This window comes from Ictidomys tridecemlineatus, chromosome X (assembly GCF_052094955.1).
Source record: "Ictidomys tridecemlineatus isolate mIctTri1 chromosome X, mIctTri1.hap1, whole genome shotgun sequence".
NCBI classification, from domain to species: Eukaryota; Metazoa; Chordata; class Mammalia; order Rodentia; family Sciuridae; genus Ictidomys; species Ictidomys tridecemlineatus.
In genome coordinates, this window is record NC_135493.1 from 96801791 (window position 1) to 96827879 (window position 26089).

Here is a 26089-nt window from a genome sequence, read left to right on the forward strand (position 1 = left end):
GAGTTGGAGAATAACAACAGAATTTACTAGAAGTGCTTTTCACATTTTTGGCAACATCAGAATCTCCTAGGACTCATTATTACACAGATTGCTGGGACTTATCAGCAGTTTCTAATTCCAATGGTCTTGGCCAGAGTCAAGAAATTACATTTGTAATCAGTTCCCAGGTAATGTTGATGTTACCATTCTCATTATCACAATTTGAAAATTACTACTCTAATGCCAACTCCTTAGAAAACTAGTTCTCAGGAAGTTGTTTATGGAATGCGTTAACAAATTTAAAGAGAAATCTTACTACGTGATGTTTTTAGGGCCCTTAATATATATTTAATATATACTTGCACATCCCCTGAAAGGGAGCATGGTATATGCATTTGTCATATTTTTTGACTACAGTGGTCTTTTTCAAGAGACATTTCACTGAATTACAACTTCATAGCCATTAGTCTAAATTGGCTCTTATACAACCTAAGTCTCCTCCAACTAGCACATGAAGAAAGGCAGTAATTGTTTTCCCTTGGGGCTTCTCTTTTCCAAGGTAAACAGGTCTTTTTTCTTCATCTGTTTGTCATATAAAGTGAATATCTGCACCATCTTTCTCTCAAAAAATAGTGTCCTATGTTAAGTGCAATAATCTGTATATGGTCTGACAAGTGCAAAGTTGATCAAAACCATAAACTTCCTTGTTTTTAAACAAAGAACATTTACTAGTGCAGTTTTAAGCTATCTCTGGGTTTTCAATCTGTTTTCCTGAGGAAAAAACAAAAAATCAGCAATAATGTATTTTGAAGGCAGAAAGATCAGCAAAGTAGAGGGAAAGGGTTGGGGGTCAGGGGAGGGGAGGGGAAGGAGAGGTACTAGGGACTGAATTAGAACAAGACATATTCCATGATTTTATAATTATGTCAAAATGGATTCTACTGTCATGTAACTAAAAATAACCAATAAAATAAAAAAGAAGACAAGATATGAGATAATGTCTTCTGGATTTGGCAGAAATTCTAATGTTCCTTGGTAATAATACACCAGCATTCAAATCTTTAATCATCATCATCATAATAATGTACTTTGAGCTTTTAGGAGGAAAACTTACAAAACACTACAAAGAGAAAATATTTTTTCTTGCATGCTAGCTAAATAGAAAATAAGAGTTAAGGAAAACGGTTAACTCTAACCAAACAGACTAATTCAGAAGGATAAGTAACTGGGAGGTAATGAAGCAGGACACAAGATCTTCTAATCCCAGCCTAATCAAATTACCAAGAGCATTCCATAAACATCTCCTATGTATTTCTTGTACCAAGAGGCAATGTAATATAATACTGGGAACTCTAGATGGACTAAGCTGGTGAATATATCTTATCTCACTTGCCAAATACAGTCAATTAAAAGATATTACTTGGAGTAAAAATCTGACCAGCAAGAAAGAAAGACATTACTATAGATTAGTTATGGCCACCAGATACTAAAGAACAGGAATTGGTGGCAGAGCATTTGCCAGTCCTTTTCAAAGTAATCTGGAAATCTAATGAATCTTACATGATAACACCAGAATTAGAATTCTTTTTTTCAATGTGGAAAATAAAGGAGAAGGTTATAGCTTTGACTTATAGGATGAGATCAGATCATCTCCTTTCAAAAACAATGGGCAATTTCCAGGTTGGAAGGACTAGGATTAGAACTTCAAAATTCAAAACTAGGGGCTGGGAGTGTAGGTCAGTGATAGTACTTAGCACTTGTCAGGCCCTGGGTTTAATCCTCGGCACCAAAGGGGGTAAAAAATCAAAACTAAAGCAATGATGTTTGACACTTTAGTTGAACACTTCCCTCTACTTCCTTCTTCTTAAATTGTGTGAGTTAACCCACAGCTGTCAAGAATCACATGCATGTCTTAACCATAGATTACATGATGTGACAAATGTACACAATGTAAATGTGCCTTGAGATGCTACTTAGAACACGTAGTTTTCCTTTAATAGGAAATAAAGTAAAACCTAAACCTTTTTTCAGATTCAGTTGAAATTACTTACAGAAAATATTTCAAATCTAAGATTGATAAACTCACAAATATGTTCATTAAAGAATAATAACCACTTTTTCATAGTGGTTAATAAATAAGCTCTCATGCTTTCTCTTCAAAAGAAAACAATGGAAACAAATGAAATAAGAGGGCTACTCAATTTATTCCCTAAATTACTAACTTAAGCCAAAATATTTGATTGTCCCATCCATTTTATATTTAATGCACTGAAGGTTACTAAAATTGACATTTTAATGTAAACAATCTTTAGCTAAGTGAGATCATGTCCATAAATTTGCTGAAAAACAGCAGAGGATAGGGCCTAAAAATTAACAGCCTCTTTGGAAAAACCTTTACTCCAATTATCTAATTGGGTCTCTTATCTTGGGCCCAATATCATTGAAGGAGCCAGTATTTAATGGTTACATTTTTATTTTAAGTGAACAAAATTATTTTTCTTAGGACATATTTACTGTATGCAATGAGAATATGACAAGTCACAAAGATGAGTAGCAGATGATCTCTGCTCCAAGGTTCTTCAATGCAAGAGGTAACAAAGATAAAAGATACATAAAAACTCTGCTGTAAGACTGAACTTTGATATTCTTTGAGGTCTATTTCCACTAGATACATGTGCATTTAGAAGTGAGGGGAAGCACCTGGGGAAGGGTCCCTGAAAAGTATACCTGAGCTGGTTTTTCAAAGAGTGGCAGGATTGGAACGTGCAAAGCTGGCAAGAAAAGATATCCTAGGAAAACAAAACAATGAGAAATGGCTTGGAACTGAGCAAAGGGACACAAATGAGGCACAATGAGCTGGTTAGTAGGGCCAGAGTAGAAGATTCAAAATAGCTGGGAAATGCAACTGGAAACTGGCCAATTTCCAGGTCATGGAGGCACTTAATGTTAGGCTTACACATTTTGAACTATTTAGTAGCCAATCAAGGTTTTGGATCAATAGTTGGGGCAGGCGGGGTGGTGGGCAGTGGGGAGTAATCTAGAAAACAGTGTATATACACACAACAGGTTGGGGAATAGAATGATGGGTAAAGGCCAGGAAAAGACTGCTTACAATAGGCCAGGCTAAGAAATAATGAGCCAGGTGAAGTGGTGCACACCCACAATCGTGGCGCACACCCAGGAGGATCACGAGTTCAAAGCCAGCCTTGGCAACCTAGCAAGGTGCTAAGTAACTCAGTGAGACCCGTCTCTAAATAAAATGCAAAAAAGAGCTGGGGTGTGGCTCAGTGGTTGAGGGCCCCCGACTCCAATCCCTGGTACAAAAAAGAAAGAAAAAGAAAGAGAGAGAGAGAGAGAGAGAGAGAGAGAGAGAGAGAGAGAGAGAGAGAGAGAGAGAGAGAAGAAATAATAAGATCATTCATTAGAAAAGGACATGAAAGATATGAATATTGAGTGATTTCTTTGTTGCTTAACCTACCATGCATCTGATTATCAGCTAAACTAAATCTTAACCATTCTATAAATTGGCTGTTTTGTGCCTCTATAATTTTGCACCTGATATTTCTTCTGCCTAGTGAACTCCTATTCCAGTGTAACATCCTCTAAAGCCTTCCCCAGACTTGACTTCCTACTTCATTAGATAGACATGCTAAGGACTAGAGCTATTAAGCAAATTTTATTATGATTTTTATTATGACTCTGGTTTCCCCTTAAGGTTATAAACTTCTTGAGGACAGGAACCCATGCATTATTAGTATTTTGACTCAAACTCTTTCTTTTGTAACATCTAGTAAAGAACTTGGTACAGAATAGGATTAATGAAAAGGCAGAATGGGAAAGACTTGGAGAATGAATGAAAAGAATCTTGTAGGCCATGAACATACCTCTAATTATGAAGCAGTACTGAAATTTTAAAATATTGTTGTCAAAGGTATTTGTATGTTGTGTAAAATATGTTCGTAGCCAAGTTTCTAGGAGATAGCTTTTTTTTAGCTAAGAGAAACTAACTTTGAAAATTTATAGAATACTTCTATTTGTACTTCCCATAGAGCACACAGTTTTGTTGTTCTGTAAGAATGATTTAGTTTCTTTCAGTAGTTACTTAGATGTAAAATAGCTAGGCATCTACTGTTCTGGGAAGAGGGAGTAGTCAGTTGCTTTTTGTTTTGGCAAGAAACTAGCACCCTGGTTCCCAAAGTGTGTAACAAAGCCCTTGGGGGTAATCACAGAGGATATACAGTATACTTTACATTTTTGAAGGAGATCCAGTGATTTTTGAAGGAAATCATTGATAGTCAACATCTGTCAGACACCACAGAAACTAGAGCTTGAGGTACTTCACAGTTTTATCATTGGATAGATCTACATTCCTTTTCCTTGCAAAGCTGGATTTTCAGCTGTGGTTAAAAAAAAAATACAAGTGCCATGTGAAAAATCAGCATGGAACAAAAAAATGGGGGTAGCAGTAGCCAATCTGATTCCAATGTTTGAGAAGCCAGCAGGGCCCAATATGTGCATACTTTCTATTAGTATATTGCCATGTTATTTAAGATGAAGATAAAATATTGTTTTCTTCCAATTTATGCATATTACTCTTTCAAACAGCTACTATGCTGTCAGGATAAAAATGATTAAACTGTTTGGACCTAATTACTTAATAAATGTAACTATTAGGTCTTTCTTTCACCTGATAGCTGTGTTCCTCAGTGTGGTGGTGGACCTTTAAGAAGTGGAGTCTAGTGAGAAGTCCTTGTCACTGGGGCATGTCCTTAGAAGGGACTGTGGAACTCCAGAATCTCTAATGTCATCCTATTTGGAGATATGATTTCTTCTTCTCACACATGCCCCCCATCACTGCCATTTGCCAAAAGATGACAGTTGAGGGAGGGGCTCTTACCAGAGCCTCTACCATGTTGTTTGGACTTGCAACTTCCCAAACTGTGAGCTACATAAACTTCTTTATAAAATTAGCCTGCCTTAGGTATTTCATTGTAGCAACACAAAACAAGATAATACACCAGAGATAAGAAAGCCTAAACATTAGGTTCATTAAATACTGAAATATCAAAAAACAAGCCTATTATGCAATGAAGTAAGCACAGGAAAGTGAAATTCTGGGTAGAACAGTGTCCTCCTAGCATTGTAATTTACCACTAGCCTAGTTGGGATAACCTATGTTATTACTGTAGTGATTTCTCTAGATACATTGGAACTATTCTGAGTAATAGAAAGCCTGATTTTTGTGTCCTGTTTTTTATGTAAGACTATATACCAGCGACAGTATCAAGAACATCAGAATACTGGAGAACAGGAACTTTCTACAAACGAACCTAGCATTCCAGTATCTTTTCTTCAATCCAAGAATCAAGTCCTATCCCTCTAGACCTAATGTGAAATTCTGGAGTTCTTGGATTTACTATGGGGACAGGGTTGACTGGGAAAGGAAGAAAAACACTCTTGCTGTTATGCTTTGGATGTGTGATATTCCCCCAAAGCTCCTGCTAATGCAGGAATATTCAGAGGTAAATGATTAGATTATAGGAGCTATGACCCAAGCAGTGCATTCTAATTTGAATGGAATGTCTGGATGGTAGCTGTAGGCAGATGAGGTATAGCATAAGGAGGTGGTCCATGGGGGGTGTATCCTGGAAGGGTGCATCTTCCCTGCATCCTCTTCCCACTCTCTCTCTGCTTCCTTACTCTACCAGATGCTGAGCAGCTTTCTTCTATAGGGCCCTTCCACCATGATATTTTGCCTCACCTTGGACCGAAAGCAATGGAGTCTGCCATCTATGAACTGAGACTTTGAAACAATGAGCCCCAAATAAGATTTTTCTCCTCTAAGTTGTTCTTGTCCAATGTCTTGGTCACAGCAACACAAAAGCTGACTAAAACACATCATGGGTAGCTTGTGATTGTTTGATTTGAAAAACAAATGTGATGTCATTGTTATCCCAAACTAGTTAGAAAGTAAGTAAAAGTATTCCTCAAGCAAACAGCTATTGAGGAAAGAAAAACCTAAGTATCATTTTGGGATCTATAAATTTGAATAGCAGTAGAAGGAGGAGGAACAGGAAAAGGGAAGTACTGGGGATTGAATTGGAGGAAATTATATTTCATGCCTGTATAATTATGTCAAAACCAACCCCAATATGATGTATACTATAATGTACTAATAAAAGTTTCTTTGAATAAAACTAATCTCAGTTATAAATGAAGTAATGTACATAGACTGCTTTGCTCAGAAATTAGCAAAGAATGGATGTTCAATAAATAGTGTTATGACTTGTGGCAGTTATTGCATGAAAAGAAAAAAAAAGATTTACCAAACCGATAATAAAATTGCACTAAAGCAGTCATGGTGGTGCATACATGTAATCTCAGTGACTCAGAGGCTAAGGCAGGAAGATTGCAAGTTCAAGGCTAATCTCAGCAACTTATTGAGACACTGTCTCAAAATAAAAAAAAAAATTAAAAGGACTGGGGATGTAGCTTGGAGGTAAAGTGCCCCTGAGTTTAATTCTCAGTACAAAAACAATTGTACTTAGAAAAATCAGAATAAATGAGCAAGGACTGGGTTAGCTTGCAATGAGTCTATTTGCCTTTCTGCTTAACTTCAGGAATACTGGGAGTTTGGTTCCCCTAGGTCAAATCTGGGATAAAATATACTAGCTTTACAAAGCTCAGTTTAAAGTCTGAAACTCCTTTATGGGAACTCTATTAACTTTTCTTAGTTGTTTAATGAAAACGTATAGATAATGTTTTGCACTTGATTTAATTGATTTTACAGCCTAGTTTCAGCCATATAACTAGTGGGATATCAAAGAATCATGAGAGCCTTGTACCTATCTTGGTTGTTCACAATTAGAAGAGAAATGTGTTGTGTGTGACTAAAAATGGCCTTGGGAGCCATTTTCCCCTGTGCATCTTACCTTTGCTATTATTAAAGACTATGAGGATATACCCTATAGAATCTTCTAAGTCTTTTCAATTATCTAATGTGGTATTGTTGCTACAGTATATTTTGATGAGTCATAAATATTTAGGGGGCTGTCACCAGATTTTAAAATTTCAGAGATTCTTCTGAATGTAAATTAAGGACTGTTTCTAGTCCTTATTTATAAGGACCTGGTATTTGTAACAAACTCACAAAGAAACATCCTAGGCTATAATTTGTATGCTTGCTTTTACTTTACTTCCTTTTTGTCGAATGCATTTTGATAGATAACCTATCATCACTGGAATTTTAACAATAAGTAAGTCACAAAAAAAAACTTTTAGAAAGGATAGATTAAGAAAAGAATATTGCATATGTGACAGATATACAAGTTTAGAGAATCATGGGTAGTTACAAAAATACACTGGTTAAATTATGTTCTGTTGAATTTTAGGATGATAGTTCATGTGGCTATTCAATATTTTATATAATCATTGTGGATATTAATGATGGTAATACCTCATTTTTGCATAAGTCACTCAAATAAATCCATTCTCATAAACTCAGAAACAAAGAGATAACCAAGGTCATGTATTATAACTCATGTTATGCTTTACCTTCAGGGGAGCCCCAGCCTCCTTAAACAAATCAAGGGTCAGTTTTCTCTATCCATGTCCACCAGCCTGGCTGTGAGACTACAAAGCCTCACTGAACATTAAAACTGAAAAGTAGAAGGGTCAGTGTAGGCTGAATTAGATCAATATACTGACAGAAACAAGAAGTGAAAGCTAATTAATCCAAAGGCAAAGGAAAAGAAAGACAGAAGGCCCTTGGAGGGATATTTAGAGAAGGATCTAATTCCTCTCATGCTGACAGCTTCCAAAGCAGTAGACATCAATGATTATGTTTATCATGGCGAATCTGAGTCACCAGTAAAGGGCCATATGATGTTCAAGATAATGTTTACAGAGGCACTAAATTATATTATCCATTTAGAACTATTTCTATAAAAATAGTACTTTAAAAATTTATTTATTATTTTTAAATTTATATATTTATTTTTTAGTTTTCGGCAGAAACAACATCTCTGTTTGTATGTGGTGCTGAGGATCGAACCCGGGCCGCAGGCATGCCAGGCGAGCGCGCTACGGCTTGAGCCACATCCCCAGCCCTAAAAATTTATTTTTTAATTTTTTTTTCAGTGATAGGACTCAAACCCAGGGCCTTGCACATGCTAGGCAAGCACTCTACCACTGAGCTACACCCCAGCCCAAAAGATTTTAACACATTAAAAAAGGGAGGCAATCTGCCAAATATATTTATTCAAATGGAAAATTTGGTCCCAGACAATACTATGTAAATGTTGGTGTACCGCAGACTGAATCTGTAATAAGTCCACAAACTAACCAAACAACTGATTTTTCATTTCTGAATAAATCTCTGCTATCTTGTTTAGTTGTGAATTTCCCATACGAGACTGCAGAACATGCAAAGCTATCTGCTTATTCAAGCTTTCTGTTTGTCACATGAAAGGTGCCCTTTGTTGATATATTATTGTTCAAGTCTAAAAGAGCCAATATCCATTCACCACTTTCACCAACCCTTGCATGGAGGCCCATGAAGCTATAGAACGAAAGAGTGATATGGGCAGAAGGTCCTGAATTTGTGTCAGGAAATGTGATTCCTGTTCCCTTTCTGACACTAAACTGGCTGCATGATTCTAATATTTGTTGCTTAATTTATGTGGGCCTTTTCCTCCTTTGTGAAGCAAGGTGTTGGATGTGATTTCTTAAGTACTTTCAGTTGTCCTAATGAAGGGTTCCATCACTGGAAAGAATTTTGCAAACAGAGAATAGTGTATCATACCCAAATTCTTTTGGGATATGAATATACTATTTTCCAGCCAAGCAATAAACATCCCCCAAACCAACATACTAACACACATAGAAAACTGACAAAGCAGCCTCTCCATCCAATTCTGCGTGTGGATTTATTTATTTATTTTTAATCTTATAAAGTGTCACATTCATGCTTCCTTATTTTCTTACTTATAAGCCATTTTGATACTATTTATCAATTGTGCCTGCATACAATGCCTTCAATTTTTTTTCCCTGTTAAAATAGGTATTTCTTATTATAGACCAATGTAGCCAGGCACAGTGAAACACACCTGTAATCCCAGTGACTGGGGAGGCTGAGATGATCACAAGTTCAAGACCAGCTACAGCAACTTAGTGAGACCCTGTCTAAAAATAATATTCTAAAAAAGGGCTGGGGATGTAGCTCAGTGGTAGAGTACCCCTGTGTTCAATCCCCGATTTATATTACATATAAAAATATCTCATCCCTTTATCATAGACTGATGGAAATAAGTTTCCCTAGGAAAACAAAATCTCACAATCTGAAGTGATATTTCACTAGTAAAAATAAAATTATGCAAAATGAAATAGACTTCTTGAACCATCTTCCTATCTTTACTTAGGATGAATAGAAAACAGAATATTTCCCAATTTTATTTCACCACTGTAATCTATTTATGGAAATTAAGGTTGATTTTTTTCATGGATGGTATGTTTATAATCTAGAATTTATTATATGGTGGTGCTCATATGCCCAACCAGGTTGTCACTAACTTATAGTTTAGTTAGGATGGCATACAGTATTGTATTTACAAGGAATTAGGGAGCTGAGGCCATTCTAGAACTCAGGTGTTTAAAAAATAATTTGAAGTTTTGGGATTGAGTTCATGAGAGTACAGAGTTGCACTTGAGAGAAGAAACAATTTTTATTAATATCTTTAATAGCCAAAGTGTTCTTACAAAGACAATATGGTGGTTGTGATCATTACTAAGACTTTCTGAAAAATGTCTTTCTGCTACCAGAGTCATACAATAAAATGCCAGATGATTACAGGCAGGTTTCCTGAACTAAGTGTGGATAATATGCCAGGAATCAGTTTCTAGAAAAAAACAAAAGAAATAATGTATGTAGTAGTAGTCTTTTAAAATTTATTTATTTATTCTAATTACGTATATATGACAGCAGAATGCATTTTGATTCATTGTACACAATTACAGCACAGTTTTTCATTTCTGTGGTTGTACACGATGTAGCATCACCACCTGTGCAGTCACACATGTACCTAGGGTAATAATGTCCATCTCATTCCACCATCTTTCTTGCCCCCATTCCCCTCCCTTCCCTCCCCTCTGATAAATCCTTTGAAAGAGAATAAAGTCAATATTCTTTAAAAACAAAACAAACATGTTTCCCTTGGAGTGCTACTAACTACCTCAATATATGTTTTTTTCTTGTTTTGGTATCAGGGGTTGAACCCAGAGGCACTTAATCACTGAGCCACACCTCCAGCCCTTTTTATTTTTTATTTTGAGACAGGGTCTCATTAAGTTGCTTAGGGTTTTGCTAAGTTGCGGAGGGTGGCTTTGAACTTGCAATCCTTCTGCCTCAGCCTCCCAAGCTGCTGGGTCTCAGTATAGTTTTCTTTTTCTTTTAGTATTTTTTTAGTTGTAAATAGACCTTTATTTTATTTATATGCAGTGCTAGGAATCAAACCCAGGGCCTCACATGTGCTAGGCAAGTGCTCTACCATTGAACCACACAACCCCAGCCCTCTTAAAATGCAAATTTTAGATTGTATATTCATGTCACTTGCTTAATAATTTTATGCTTTGAAAAGAAAATGAAATATAGAGAAATGACCTAATAGGTTATGTTATCCTACAAAGGAAGGTAAAAGACAAAATTCTTTGAAGGGGTTTTACAGTTTCTAACTATTTATAAAAAGAATCCCACATGAAATGACAGATGGTAACATTACAAATTACATCAAATTACTAGCAATTATGCCAGTTGATATAAAGGCATGGTATTCTAATGTGATATTTTTGAACTAGAGGCAGTACCTTACCCACATGAATCAAACTAATATGGAATTAATAAATGATCTAATTTGACTAATTAAATACACAATCATATGGAACCATCAAAACGGGAGTATTCAAAAGATGACTATCTTTCCTATTACTAGTGCCTCAATTTTATCAGCAAGGATATCAGCAGTGTTCACATTTACAGTTGTTACAACCAAAAAATTTCCCTCTGAGTATATAGAGCCTATTTATACCTGATTATACTTCTGTCCCATATGGAAGAACATGGAAATAACTATAACTAATAATCAACATTTAATGGGAGAAAGGGCAGGTAGATAAAACTCCTTAAGTATGAAATACAGTTTTAAACACATATTTTTTGTTATGGTGATTGCTTTACAACCCATCAACAGACAGTACAGTGTGTATTCTATGTGACAGCTATAATCTAGACTCTAGGAGTGAATAACTGAGTAGGACACATAATGTAACAACAAAACCACATTCCAAAGGTGGCTATCGTAAAAACATTCAGCTCTCTCACTTCAGCTCACATCAGTGCATAATAGAGATGGAGTTTCACAGATGAATTAGTGTTTTGGTTATAATTAGTGCATGGATTTCAGAAATGACTTTTCAATGGTTAAATCATGTTGTTTATATATGAATTTGCTCTCGGAATGACAGCATCAAAGTTTGGCCTGATTACAGTGTACAAATATAAAGCCTGGCATTTTGTACCCTTAGAAATGGTGGTCAAGACTTTAGTCTTAAAAGGTCCTGTGTTCAGCTTGAAGGAGTCTTGGTTTCTTTCCTCTAACTACATATGTTAGCTGAATAATATTGCTAGCATGCTGTTACATATGCCTCAGATGAACTTTTCATTTAAGGTATTGTGGTGGGACCTAAAAGGGGAAAGAAATGGGACCTCATAGAATTGATAGAATATGTTAGATATTTCTTGTTGATTTATGTCTGTGTATATAGCAAAATTTGGCCAAAGACTTAGTTATTATCTAGCAACTAGACTGTGGAAAGACCTAGATCTCACATACCTTTAGCCAATTCCAACATTTACCAAAAAGAACCTAATAACTTTAAAATAAATTGATTTGGATCATTTCAATACCTTCTTTAATGATTCTTTATGTATATCAATACCAAAAGATGTGTTCAGTTGATGCATGGAATTCTTTAATTTTATATGCTTCCAAACTGGATCTTGAACCACCCATGAGGTACACACTTTTATATGAGCTGGATGCTTAAGAAGCCTCTGAAGTCAAGGGCTCCCTATATGCACATTGCATTTAAGTTGAGGCATATGGAATTATAATTTTTGAACACCCAAATCATGACTTTCAGCCATTTCACATGGTTCAAACTAATGTAATGAGTGTGTAAGACTACCCTGGAAACATTGGAAGAATTATATGCTTCACAACCATAATGCAGAGAAGCAACTGATTTGTCATGAGACTGAGAGGCACATAATATTAGCTATTCTTTTGTTCCCTGTGTCACTTTTCTTCCCTTTTACACATTATTATAGCTTCAAAAACTGGATTCTAAGCTGGGCATGGTGGTGCACACCTATAATCCCAGCAGCTTGGAAGGCTAAGACAGGAGGATAGTGAGTTCAAAGCCAGCCTCAGCAAAACTGAGGCGCTAAACAATTCAGTGAGATGCTGTCTGTAAATAAAATACAAAATAGGGGCTGGGGATGTGGCTTAGTGGTAGAGTACCCTTGAGTTCAATCTGCAGTACCAAAAAAAAAAAAAAAAAGGATTCTAATGAGAGTTCATTTATCACAGGATCTCAGATCTAGAAGGATATATAAGATTTAATTAATCCAGGGTTTTTTTTCTAAAATTTATTAGCCATGGAATCCTGTACAAATCAAACCTATAAGAAAACAAATAAAATATAAAACAGTAGAGTTAGTCTATCTGAAGGGGAAGTTCTATATACCAGAGGCACTCTACTTCCTTTCCTCCTTTCCTTCAGGGTCCCCTTTAGAAGATCAGGTGCTTAACTGAGTACACTGGACACTACATACAGATCCATCTCAATCTCTCCATTTTACTGACTGGACAACGGAGATGCACAGACTAAGTGACTTACTCCCAAATAGATATGTTTGATTATAAGATTAAGACTACACCCTAGACTCCACTTACTCCTATGGAAAACACTATACCAGGAGAATGAAAAGGCAAACCATAAACGGGTAAGAGTATTTTCAAAAGATACATCTGATAAAAGACTCTTATCCAAAATGTACTATGAACTCTTAAAACTCAAGAGTAAAACAACAGAATTTAAAAAAATAGGCCAAACACCTTACCAGAGAGGATATATAGATGGCAAATACACATATGAAAAGATGCTTCACAGCATGTCATTAGGGCATTTCAAGTCAAAACAATGGGATACCACTTTATGTCTATTAAAATGGCCCAAATCTAGAACACTGACAACATAAAATGCTGTCAAGAATATGGAACAAGAGGAATTCTTATTCATTGATGGTAGGAATGCAGAATGGTATAGCGACTTTGGAATACAGTTTGGCAGATTTTTAAAAATTACTCTTACCATATTATCTAACAATTATGCTCCTTGCTCTTTACCCAGAGTTAAAAATTTATGTCCACACAAATATCTGCACATGGATGATTACAGCAGCTTTATTCATAGTTGCTAAGACTTAGTAGTAACCAAGATGTCCTTCAGTAGGTGAATGGGTAAATTGGGTACATCCAGACAATGAAATATTATTCAGTGCAAAAAAGAAATGAGCTATCAAGCTATGAAAAGACACAGAAGAACATTAAGTGTATATAACTAAGTGAAAGAAGATAATCTGAAAAAGTTACATACTGTATGATTCCAACTATGTGACATTCTGGAAAAGACAAAACTATGGGAACAATAAAATGCTCAGCAATTGCCAGGGCTTTGTGGGGAAGTGGGGCTGAAAGGGACAAATAGGTAGAGCACACAGGATTTTTAGGGCAGTGAAACGAACCTGTATAATAACTATAATAGTGGATCCATGCATTGTCCAAACCCACAAAAAGTACAACACCAAGAATGAACCCTAATGTAAACTATGGATGCTGAGTAATAATGATGTGTCAATACAGGTTCTTAGACTAACAAATGTACCACTGGTGGGGTAGGCTGATAATGAGGGAGGCTGAGATGGTAAGGGAGGCTATGATAATGAGGGCAGAGAGCATATGGGAAATCTCTGTGCCTTCTGCTTAATTTTGTTACAAACTGAAAACATTTTCTAAAAAAACAATAGAGTATATTTAAAAAGAATGAATAATTTTTAAAAGAACAATATGTGAAGTTTGGCTTATCTCTTAAGATTCCGTTTGATTTATTTAATATCAGTGGCTCTCAACATTGGGCCATTTTTTTTCCTTAGGAGCTATTTGGCAATGTCTGGATACATTTTCAATTGTCACAACTTTAAGGACAGGGGTGCTACTGGCATACAACGGAGAGAGGCCAAGGATGCTGTTAAACATCCTACAATACACAGGACAGTCCCACAACAAAGACTAATCTAGTCCCAAGTGTCTTTAGTCACTGTTTAATGTGTACCCAAATAACTAAAAAACAACACTCAAACCAAAACTTGTACATTAGTATTCACAGCAACAGTATTCACAATAGGTGGAAAATAAACAAATTCCCACCAACTGACGAATGGATAAATGAAATGTGGCATAATCATACAATAGGATACTATTCAGTCATAAAAAGGAATGTGGTCTAAATAATAACAACATGAATAAACCTCAAAAACAGTATGCTACTTGGGGGGAAAAAACAGATGCATGTGCACAGTGTGTAGAACAAAATGTCACATATTGTATTATTTTGTTTATGTGAAATATCCAAAATAGGCAAATAAATAGAAAGCAGATTAGATTCAGTAAGCAGAGTCTGGAAGAAGGGAAACAGAAGGTGATATCTTAATGGATATGGTGTCTCCTTTGCAAGTAATGAAAATGTTTTGGAACTATTTGGTTGTACAACATCATGAATGTACTAAATACCACTGCGTGTTATACTTTAGAATAGTCAAGTCCATGTTGGGTGAATTTCGCCTCAAATTTTAAAACACCTCAACAGTGCTGAGGTTGAGAAACCAGTCAAGACTTACAGGTGAAATGTAATATTTAAAAAAGTAAAAGGCAGAAAGGACTACATCAAAGTTATGTCATTATAAAGAATTTTAAAAAGTAGACCGACCCTGAAATAACCCATTTTTTTTCTGGTAGGAAAGACTTGCCAGGAAAAAATAATGGCAGCTGTCAGCCCCAAACAGATTTGTATTACTATTATAAAATTATGAAGAGTTTACGATAAATTGGTGACATCATCTAAACTACAGAGACATGAAAATGTCACCATAATAAAGACTCTCAGATCTAATAGAGGCCAGAAAATGAAATAATTAATTGACTTTAAATGTATGCCTTCACTTGAACTATAAACCAGGGAGCTGCCAAATGAAATTAGGTACTACATTATGAGCTTGTCACTTTACACGGCTTGTCAGTTTGAAGATTCATTCCCTGTTTGAAAATATGGAGCTGTATGCTCAGAGTTAAAGTTTAGAATTGTCCTCAACTGTGCAGAAGTTCAGCAGTGAATCAAAGAACTCAGATTTACTCTGGTGGCTGTAAACCATCTTTCCTTTCAGTAAGTCTTAAGTTGGGGACATGGTTGGCTTCTTTGGGCCAAAGGAATCAAGCACACCCATAGATTTCAAAGAATCATGCTGGTCTGTTTTAATAAGAAACAAAAAAATTCTAAAAAAAGCAACAATCCTAGATTTTGTTTGTTTGTTTATTTTGGGGTACTGGGGATTGAACTCAGGGGCACTCAACCACTGAGCCACATCCCCAGCCCTATTTTGTATTTTGAGATAGGGTCTCACTGAGTTGTTTAGCGCCTCACCATTGCTGAGGATGGCTTTGAACTCGTGATCCTGCCTCAGCCTCCCGAGCTGCTGGAATTGATTATAGGCATGTGCCACTATGCCTGGACAAATTTTATTTATTAAAAAAATTGGGGGTAAGAAAGCACCCAAAAGTTGCATTCTGGGTCAAGACAATATTTACTGGGAGTATTGAGCCTTTTATCATTTTGTTATGAATAAACTACTTGCTCAGGGGAGGAATGGAAAGGGAGAATTAAGCTTTAAGTAAGTTCCACTTGAAGATGATTAAAAAATAATATACATACTATTTTGTGAGTCTATACATTTGTGAAGTCCTCACATTCCTTTCTTTGTGAAAATGATAATTCTGTTAGAATTTAATGTAATTTTATTTATATATATCATTCTTTGTTGAACCAGCATCTTACCTTGTCTTAAATTATTCTGATGTTCCATGATGTATTATATTATTTGTGCCAAGAAAAGGCATAAAGAAAATAAAAGGCATAAAGATGAAAAACTCATCATTCAAAAAGGGTGACTTTCACACAGGCTAGGTAAACATTGTAAGGTAAGCCCCTTACTTTAGGCACCTTCCTTTGTGGGTTATGCAGAGGAATGTTTCCAAATTAAATTATCTTGATATCTGGTATGATCAGCCAGCTAGTGCTGCTGCTTTTTGAATGATTACAAACAAAGACTGTTACTGCTCAGAAAATGTTTGTATTTGTCATACCCCACTATCTAATACATATGTGTTTTAGCTGTTATGATAAATGCAGATAGACACTGAGCTCTCTCCTTTTGCCTATCTTTCCTGTCTCCCAAAATATATGAACATCATTGTAGATCTTAGAAGATAATTTCTTCCATACTTTTGACAGCAATAGAGGGCTCCTAGGTTTTTAATCAATTTTATACATTACTGATGTTTAGGATATTCAGAACATGGTTTATTTAAGGAAAAAACTGTAACATAAGATGACCTACTTTTGCATTTTAGCTATTTACAGGCTGTAGACTATAAGATCTTCTGTTATTAACCTCAGTTTTTTACTATATAAATGGAGATTATTCTCCTCATTTTATATCATAGGGTTACCTCATAACTCTAGTAGGATAATGTAGAGGAAATATTTATGAATTATGAAACGTTCTACAGATACTTGTTAATATCAAAATAATTATAAATCAGAGTCTCAAATACTAAGCGATGGCTAATACTTCATATATAGTAAATAGGATTTCAGTGCCACACATAGTAGGCACTGGTGGCTTAATAATAACTTAAAAACACAATTCTGTTCTTACCTGTTCCCTTTTTTTAAAACTTAAGACTGTTTATAATCTTTTTCATCACATAATGAAAAAATTCTAACACATACTTGTAAATAATTTTTATCCTTATTAAATAATACTAAAATAAATTCACCTCAATCTTAATTTCTCACCTACACTGTACAGTTGGCCTGATGTGTTCTTTGTTTTCATAGATCCTTAATTTATTTAAGGAGGCTAGTGCCATATCTCTGTGATATTTCCCTCGGTGTCCCTTTGTATGACACATTGAGCTATGTTTGTGAGAATCTTTGCCAAATCCAGTAAAAACTTCATTGTATAGAACCAGAAAAGAGAAAAATGAGCACACAGTAGCATCTTTTTCCCCTACTCACAGTGTCAGCAATTAACAAATGTAATCAGGCTAACTAAGCAAAGTTGAGAGAATAAAGGATAGTGTCTCTTTGACACTCAGGATATTAATGATGCTTTTAAAGTTGTCAACACTAGGAGTCAAAATGCTGCTATCACAAGCTTCCATGTTTGTAAAAGCAGCATTATGTGAAGCACTTCCCTTATCTCATCTCCAGGTTGGAACATGCCCATCTTTGCAGATTACATTATCCTGCCCTGTTCTTTAGCAGGAACTTTATTAATTGCCTTCCCATTCGAACAAATATTTGCTGAGATATCTTTTAAAGTAAAGACCTAATGATCCCTTTGCTAGCAACTGATGATTAGTCTGAAAAGAAAAGAGGAAACAAGAAAGAATGGGTTGCTTGTCTCAGTGTGAGCTCTCTTCTCCATATGGCTATGGTGGCATGTAACAATCAGAACATTTTCCACATCTACTTGAAGTTTTTGGGATTGGGTGAGGACCAAGCAACAATGAAATACTCTGGAAGCTTCTATTGACGGCTGACTTTGTGGCAGAGCAGGGTCTGGATTAGTTCTAGAAATTTGCCTAGGTGATTCCAGTTTTTTTTATTTATTTTTAAAATTTCTAAGTCTTCAGAGATTGGCATCTTTTGTGAAGGTTTGGAAAGAACCAGAATCCCTAGGACAAATCAATTTCCAAGAGAAGCTCTGGAGAAAACAGGAGCAAAAGCTGATTTGTCAGGGTTCAAGATTTTTTTCCATGACCGGTCCATCATTTGGGGGCTGCTTACCAAGACACATATGTAGATGAAGCAAATGAGGCGGAGTATAAGGAGGAACTCTCAGTTACCTACACAACCCTTGCCCCAGCCTGCCGCCTACAGAAGCATCTGATCAAATAACTTCATTTTGTCTGTTTAAAGAACCAGTAAAGACACACTTATTCAATAAAGACAGCAATGAGCCAATATTCCATTATACTTTAGAGTTCTCAAAATACATGTATTATCACATTATGCCAACCACAACTTCCTGAGGCTAGAAGTACAGAATGCATTAATCCCACCTCAGAGATGAACAAACAATTTTAGGGAGGCTTTGAGATCTGATGGAGGTAGTAGATATAGAACTCAAATTCAGGCCTTCTCATTGCATCCAATACTTTTCTCACTATGCTACATCACACAAAGTCTTCTTCTGGGGTCCTTTATAGCACTCTGATTTTATCATCTTCACTGGTTAGAATTATTTATGAAGTCACTGTGGTAGCTGGTTAATATTTTCAATAAAATAACTTTAGGTTTGTCTTTTGACTACTTCCCGTAGCCTTATGAGAAAGCAAAAACAAGCACAAAGAATTGATCTAACGTTTCTTAATGCTGGGCCTTAAGATCTTAAGTGAAACCAAACTGTTTACAAATCAACCTCACAGATGAATCATTTTACTATTGTCATTGGTTGCATAAGAGAAACTTTTTTAGTTGTTTCTATTACCGTTAACAAAGCTTAGAAAACATTGAAAGCATAATGGGTAGCCTTGCTAAGAAGTGGGAAAAAGCTGGGTTTAAGCTGTCTTTCCCTTTACTGGTAGACAGCAGAATAAAAGACCAGTAGGCAACACGTGATATGTTGGTCTTTCTCTGCACAGCCCTGCTTCTGACAAAAACTTTCTAACACTAACAGGAAATACAATTTAGGTACACACAAACATACTTTGAGTTGCAAATGAAATTTCCTGACTACAATGGATTAGTATAGAGAGATTTTAAATTACTTTAAAAGAATGAGAAACTTACCCCTCCCCATATTTTTTCGTGGCCTCTGGCAGGTCCTGGATGATGAAGGTTCTCTGCACAAAACAGAGCACATACACAGTGAGATTCACAGAGACTGAGTCACTACATCAGATAAGCTCCATTATAGCTGATGTGGTCAATGTGAGCATTTCATTTCAGTGCATTCCAATCTTGCTCCCTTAGAAAAATGTTTCTTCTATCATAGATATCTAACCTCAGAGGACAAAACACAGTATTGTGGAAAGCACAGGCTCTGTATCAACTTACTATGAGCTTCTTTATCTGGTATTAGTTTATGTCCTTGCCAAACAAAAATCAAACTGGTCACACACTTTCTTTTAGGAAGGCAGTGATATCAACAAAAACTGGTGAACAAAACTGCCAAAAGGCCCAGTGTTAATAACCAGTCTAGCATGTTATTAGCTTGCTTGTCCCTGGCTTCCCTTCAATATCATTCTGTGACAAATCCAATACTCTTTACAGTTGAACATTTTCCTGAATGGTATCAAATAGCAACACCCCTAATCAAATTATCCCTGAGGCAAAGCAGCCCACAGAATGATTCCCAATAGACAGTATGAATCAAGGACCATGAACTATTGACAACAGGAACTTCGGAGAAACAACCACAGCCCCCCAGCACATGTGCATACGTGGACATAGCAGTTGTAAGAGGGGAATTTATGTGTAGGAGAGCAACATTTCTGTTTTTAAAAAAATCAAAAACATATACATATACAAAAACCAATTCATACTATAATGCTTAATTTTCTTACAAGTTTCAATCATAGAGCTACCATATATTTACTAGAGGTGTTCACTTGTTATGTTCCCAATACCTGAGAGGTAAAGCTGTAAGACATAATCTATCACTCCATTAGGAAATTTATAAGTTAAGCAGGAACAATCAAGGATTAATACTAGACTGCATTCTGATAACTAGCCATGTAACACTGGATAAATCATTTACTATTTCAAATTCTTTGCAAAAGGTGGGTGCTGAACTATATGGGTATTTCCCAAATTATATGCCACACGATGTTAAAAGGTGTTACTCAAAACCAAGGCTTTCTGATCAAATAAATGTAAGCTACACAGGTTTCTTTATTACAAGATTTTTCAGAGACTTTAAAATGAGCAATATGGCAAAAGTACAGTCTCAACCTATTTAGCTACACAGTGGTTTTTGTAAACAATGAGCAGTTCTTAAGAGTTCTAATTTGAAGGTCATTTTGGAAAACAGGATAAGATAACTGCTAACATCTTTTGTAACTCTGAAATGCGACTATTTTCTAACACGATACTAATTATATGGAACAATATTAACAAAGTGTATCAAAAAAGAAGGGAGCTGGAAAAAGATAAAGGAAAAAAAAAGATGGGATCTGGATTCTCAGAGAATTGTGGAGCTGAAAAGAATTTGAAAGACCATCTAATGTCTTCTCACTACTCCACCATTTTTTAAAGCATCAGACAGCCCTCAAAAAATCTTATGTAGAGCCAGGCATGGTGGCACACACTTGTAATACCAGCGACTTGGAAGGCTGAGGCAGGAGGATTGCAAGTTTAAGGCCAGCCTCAGCAACTTGGCAAGGCCCTAAGGAACTAGAGAGACCTTGTCTCAAAAAATAAAAATGGCTGAGAATGTGTAGCTCAGTGGTAAAGCATCCTGTGTTCGATCCACAGTACCAAAAAAAGAAAAAAAAACTTTTGTAGAATACCAATTTATAAAACATAGAACTCTTCAAAGGGCTTTAATCTTACCTGCTGGGACTTTTCCTTGAGGCACCCTGAATATAATTTATCAGAAATCCAGCACTATAGGAGTGTGGAGTCCAGTGACTCCTGACCCTTCTGAGGAAGCTATTCTAGGAAGGCTTTAGAAAAGAGCTGGAATTTTTACATATAGTCACAGGAGGGTCCTTACCCTTCTCAAATAGACCTCAATTTTAACTATAAACCCTTCCCAAGCTGATAAATGAAATAATCATTATGTAAACAGAATTATAAAACATTTCTTACTCCAGAAATAACTATAAGAAATTCAGCATGCTAAAGTGTAACCCATGTACAAATGAGAAGCCATGAAATAATTGAGCAGGGGAATGATATGGCTAAATTTGGATTTTAGGAAGATATCTCTGACAATACAAGGGAAAAGAGATTTGAGGGGTGAGGGTGGTTTGACCAGGGACAGTAATATCAGATAATGATCAATAAATTTGGCAGGACTTTTTATATTTTATTTCTTGTTTATTCTTTAATATTTAATAAAGTCTTTTTGAAAAGAATCAAGCTTATTTCAACAGTGTTGGGGAAACCACAAAGGAAAGGGTTATCAGATACAGTCCAAGATTTTCAAAGAGGAATTGCCTCTTCAGAGGTCAACATGGAGGACCCAAGATGGGAGCCAGCCATCTTCTAGGGGAAGAATATAACCAAGGATGCAAAAGTGAATGCCCCCTGTTAGCCATCTCACCTAGCCTTCTAGATTAGACTTTTGTTTTAAAGAAGATGATTTCCTTACAGAGAAACAGGGTTTGTGGCCTACTGCCCATATCACCCCAAACCCCAAATTCTCCCAGACCCAGGTTATTTCTGTGCTACTTCTTCTGTTGCCAATGGTTAGCTTGTTCTTTCTACTCTGATCTCTTGCTGCTCTAGTTTCTTCTTTCAGTTGGCGTGTGTGTGTGTGTGTGTGTGTGTGTGTGTGACTTTAGTTTTTATATTTCTGTCAGCAGTAATATTAATCTATCTTGATTCTCCCTCAGGTCACCACCCTAAACTAAACATTACTTCTATAGTAATGACAACATACTTAACAACAACAACAACAAAGCAGCTTTAAGACATCTAAATAATGGTTCAATGGATTTACCCAGCCTAGCACTAAATATCCTCTCAACCAGATTCCATTTTCCTTAATAGTGATACTACACCCTAGTGAAAACAGCCTCTACTGCTCCTTTAAACATGCTTTGATCTGTTCCAACTGCATGTCTCTGATCATTTCTTCTGTGTCATCTGCATTATCCTACAAAAGTTCTATTCATCTTTCAACATCAATAGTGAAGTCTTCCTTCATTATCTGAGCAGGAAGTAATCTCCTTTTCCTTTGAACTCTTATATAATATGGAACTTAGGTCCTACTGCATACAGATGTGCATACCTTATAGGATCTATCAGACTGTCTAATTTTTGGAGAGTAAGCAAATTTTCTTCTACACCTATATCTAGTCTGTGCAGGGCACTGGAACATCCCAGTGAGGATCCTAGTGGCCTATACAAACAGACTTATGGGAAGCTCACATACCAAGAATGTTCAAAACACATCATTTGCCTGTTCCCCTTAGTACAGATCAGTGCTTCAGACTCCAGTTATTCACATGCCACCTTAATCAAATTTATGATTCTTGCTAAATGCTTCTATTATCTACACTTACTTAATGTTATTTCAATTAAGTTACTTCTTTTACTTCAGTATCCACTTTATTCTTGTCTTATTAAAAAGTATGCAAAATCATGGGTTTGACATATTATATATTTTTAAATACACACAATGCTGAAATGTAATGTTCAATAGAATACTTAAGTCGAGTAAGCTAACATCCATAATATAAGAAGTCCAGTGTCACCAAAACTACCAAGGAACTATGAATAGAGTCATGCATCTCAAAATACAGGCTGGGTACTGCAAAGTGGACACTGCTTTAGATGAGGCCCTAGACCAACCTTATATCAATGTCCTAGAACCTGCTATCAATTCAGTTCAGCAAATATTAAACGCCATTTTATAACACTAAGCAGTTTGAACACTGAATAATTACTATGTAATACTATGCCAGGAAGAGTGTTAGGCTCCTTTACGTATTATTTATTTGGTGAGCTAAAAATTTCCTTAATTGGGGATCCTAACAATAGAACTTATATTTTCCCTAATTTTTTAGAATTATATCAGTTTTTTTCAGTCTCTTTTTAAAAAAAATTTGGTGCATAATATAAAGAATAGTAGATTTCATTGTGGCTATAGTTTTTGAATTGTATATATTTAAGGTACAACATGATGGGGTTTTTTTGGGGGGGCACTGGGGATTTAACCCACAGGTTCTTTATCTCCAGTTCTTTTTATTTTTTGAGACAGGGTTTCCCTAAATTGCTAAGTCTAGCCTCAAACCTGTGATCCCCCTGCCCTAACCTCCCAAATTGCTAGGATTACAGGTTTACACCAGCACACCTAGATATAATGTTTTGATATACTTATCTGTTTTTGTGCATGGTGCTGGGGATTGAACTCAGGGCTCATGTGTGCTAAGCAAGTGCTCAACCATTGAAGCACATCCGTAGCCCTTTTAACTTCTTTAAAAAAATTGAAGACAAGGTCTCACTAAATTGCCCATGCTGGCATTGAACTTGTAATACTTCTGCCTCAGTCTCCCTAGTACAGATGTACTGGGAGTACAGATGTGGGCTACCACGCCCATCTTGGTATAATTATCTTGATAGCCATGTACATAGTGAAGAGTTGACCATAGTTAAGCATGGCTTTTTAAATAATGACTGGCTTTATATATCCCTGATGAAGAATTCCAACAAGTTGGAGCATGGCTTTGCCACCACTTGTAATTGGGTTTGAGGCCTGGCATGCCAGTTACTATCTATCTGACCTTGGGCAAGTTATTTAACCTGTTTAAGCCTTTGTTTCTTCAAATATAATCGGGTTATTAATGATAGGTCTCATCTCATAGGCTTTGAGAGAGGATTAAATGAAAATAGCTATAATGATTCTTGATATCATTAAGTAGGAACTGTGAAGATGATAACAAAGGTTTGGCACACCCCCAATATCTTTATTCAATCTGATTCTTATAGTTTAATTTTTAATTGGTCAATCTGGTTCAATTCATTAAGTGTAACTATGACTACTTAAGACAGAGCACACTGTAAAATAGATTTTATGAGCTGAATTTGAAAAATCAAAATTTGATTTTTCAGTTTTAGTTTTAGCTGCACAACTAAGTTTGGGGTATGCACCCCCAGTTCTTTAAGAGCTTCCTTTGCTGTTTTGATGTCCATTACATATACTCTGCCCCTTTTTCCCAGCTTTCCTGTGTCACAGTCCAGAAGCTCCTATTCCTGGTAATTATTCTTCTTCCAGGAATCCTCGGAGATTCAATTATAGCTACCTATTTTATTAGTTTCAAAACACTGCAGGCTACATTTTTATTTGTAGAGAAGTACTTCCTCATTGGCTTTACTTTTCAGCCACACGGCCCATTCCAGGCTGGGTTATAGAGTCCCTTCACTGTCCTCAATGCACCATCCTCTGGCTACACTACTTAAGGTTTTTCCAGTTCTAGTCCCTGGCCTTTCCCCAAACCCCAAAGCCCTTCTAATTTTTCAGGACAACTGGGCCTAAGGGCCCTGTGTCATACTCCAAAGATGATATGTTCCCTAGAGTCCATTCCCTCCTGGCGCTATCTCTTAAAGACACAGCTCTCTTCAGTGGCCTAAAGGATCTTCTTTAAGTGAAAGGTTAATTCTATGAGGCCTCTGGGAGCTTCACCTCTGTAGATTCCATGTCTTTCAGATAGTAAAGATTCAACTGGTATTTTTTGTATATCTGTTTACAATAAGACATTTCATTTGTATTGTCTTGATGCTCACAACAATCCAATGAGGTAGGTACAACAAAACCTAATGATGAATGATAAAACTCAATTTCAGAAAAATCAAAGTCCTTATGTTCCTACAGCTAGTGAGTAGGAGTGTCCCATGATTACTTTTTTTTTTTTTTCATACGAGGATTGAACACAGGGCACTGAGCCATATCCCCAGCCTTTTAAATATTTTATTTAGAGATGGGGTTTCTCTGACTTGCTTAGGGCCTTGCTAAGTTGCTGAGGCTGGCTTTGAATTTGTGATCCTCCTGCCTCAGCCTCCAGAGGTCCTGGGATTACAGGTGTGTACCACCACGCCCAGCCCAGGATTGCCTTTAGCTTTTCAACATATATATCAAAAAGGCTAACATTAAAGCTCTATGATTTGTCATAAACACATTTGTGTAATTGGCATTATGATTCAGAACACATCTCAGGATTTTAAACTAGGATTTTTTCACCAAGTTCTGTGATCTTTCAATCACATGTGTAGGTATTCAACAAATATTTCCTTAATGCTTATGATGTTGCAATAATTTTGCTGAACATTGGGGAGTTAATGGTGAATAAGACAGATGTGATTCCTATTCTAATTGAGCTTAGCATGTAGGGGGAATTTAGATATTTTTTTAAACTGCAAATAAAGGAATTTAAGTTATTCAGAGGAATTTAAATAAGTTCTGTATGACGTTGGCAAGGCCAGCAAAAGAGGTTAGACAAATGGTCAAATCATACAAAGGCTTTACTGGCTGGTAAACCTCTTGGATTTCTGGCCTAAATTCAATGGAAAACCACTAAGCAATACCCCTGTGTTCACAAAACACCCAGTTCCCTAAGAGCTCGCTTAATTCTTTAATTACCCTAACCTTTTTGTTACTTCTTTTTTTTGGGTGGTGGGGGGCATTGGCTACTGGGGATTGAACTCAGGGGCACTGGACCACTAAGCCACATCCTCAGCTCTATTTTATATTTTATTTAGAGACAGGGTCTCACTGAGTTGCTTAGTGCCTCACTTTTGCTGGCTTTGAACTCATGGTCCTCTTGCCTCAGCCTCCCAAGCCTTTGGGATTACAGGTGTGTGCCACTGTGCCTGGCTTTTTTGTTACTTCTTATATGCTTTACATTTTACCAGGTCCATTATCTCAAAAGTATAAAAACAATAACATAAAATCCCAATATATAGAGATATTATATGCAAATATTAT

The 26089-nt window shown here is 36.2% G+C and overlaps 2 protein-coding genes across 6 annotated transcripts in view; one reads left to right on the forward strand and one right to left on the reverse strand.

The window, feature by feature from the left end:
• The window catches only part of Prrg1 (proline rich and Gla domain 1), a 97174-nt gene that overhangs the window by 32737 nt on the left and 38348 nt on the right, over window positions 1-26089 (reverse strand). For 4 of the 5 annotated variants that reach the window (XM_013358035.4, XM_040272995.2, XM_078034973.1 and 1 more), the window contains exon 2: window positions 19228-19280. In XM_013358035.4, the coding sequence (XP_013213489.1) occupies window positions 19228-19237 (10 nt within the window). In that variant the 5' untranslated portion in view covers window positions 19238-19280. Of the gene's footprint in view, window positions 1-4229; window positions 4347-19227; window positions 19281-26089 lie in introns of those variants that run through there. The other variant, XM_040272892.2, reaches the window with a different exon arrangement.
• The window catches only part of LOC144371780 (uncharacterized), a 40985-nt gene that overhangs the window by 8831 nt on the left and 6065 nt on the right, over window positions 1-26089 (forward strand). The window lies entirely within an intron of this gene.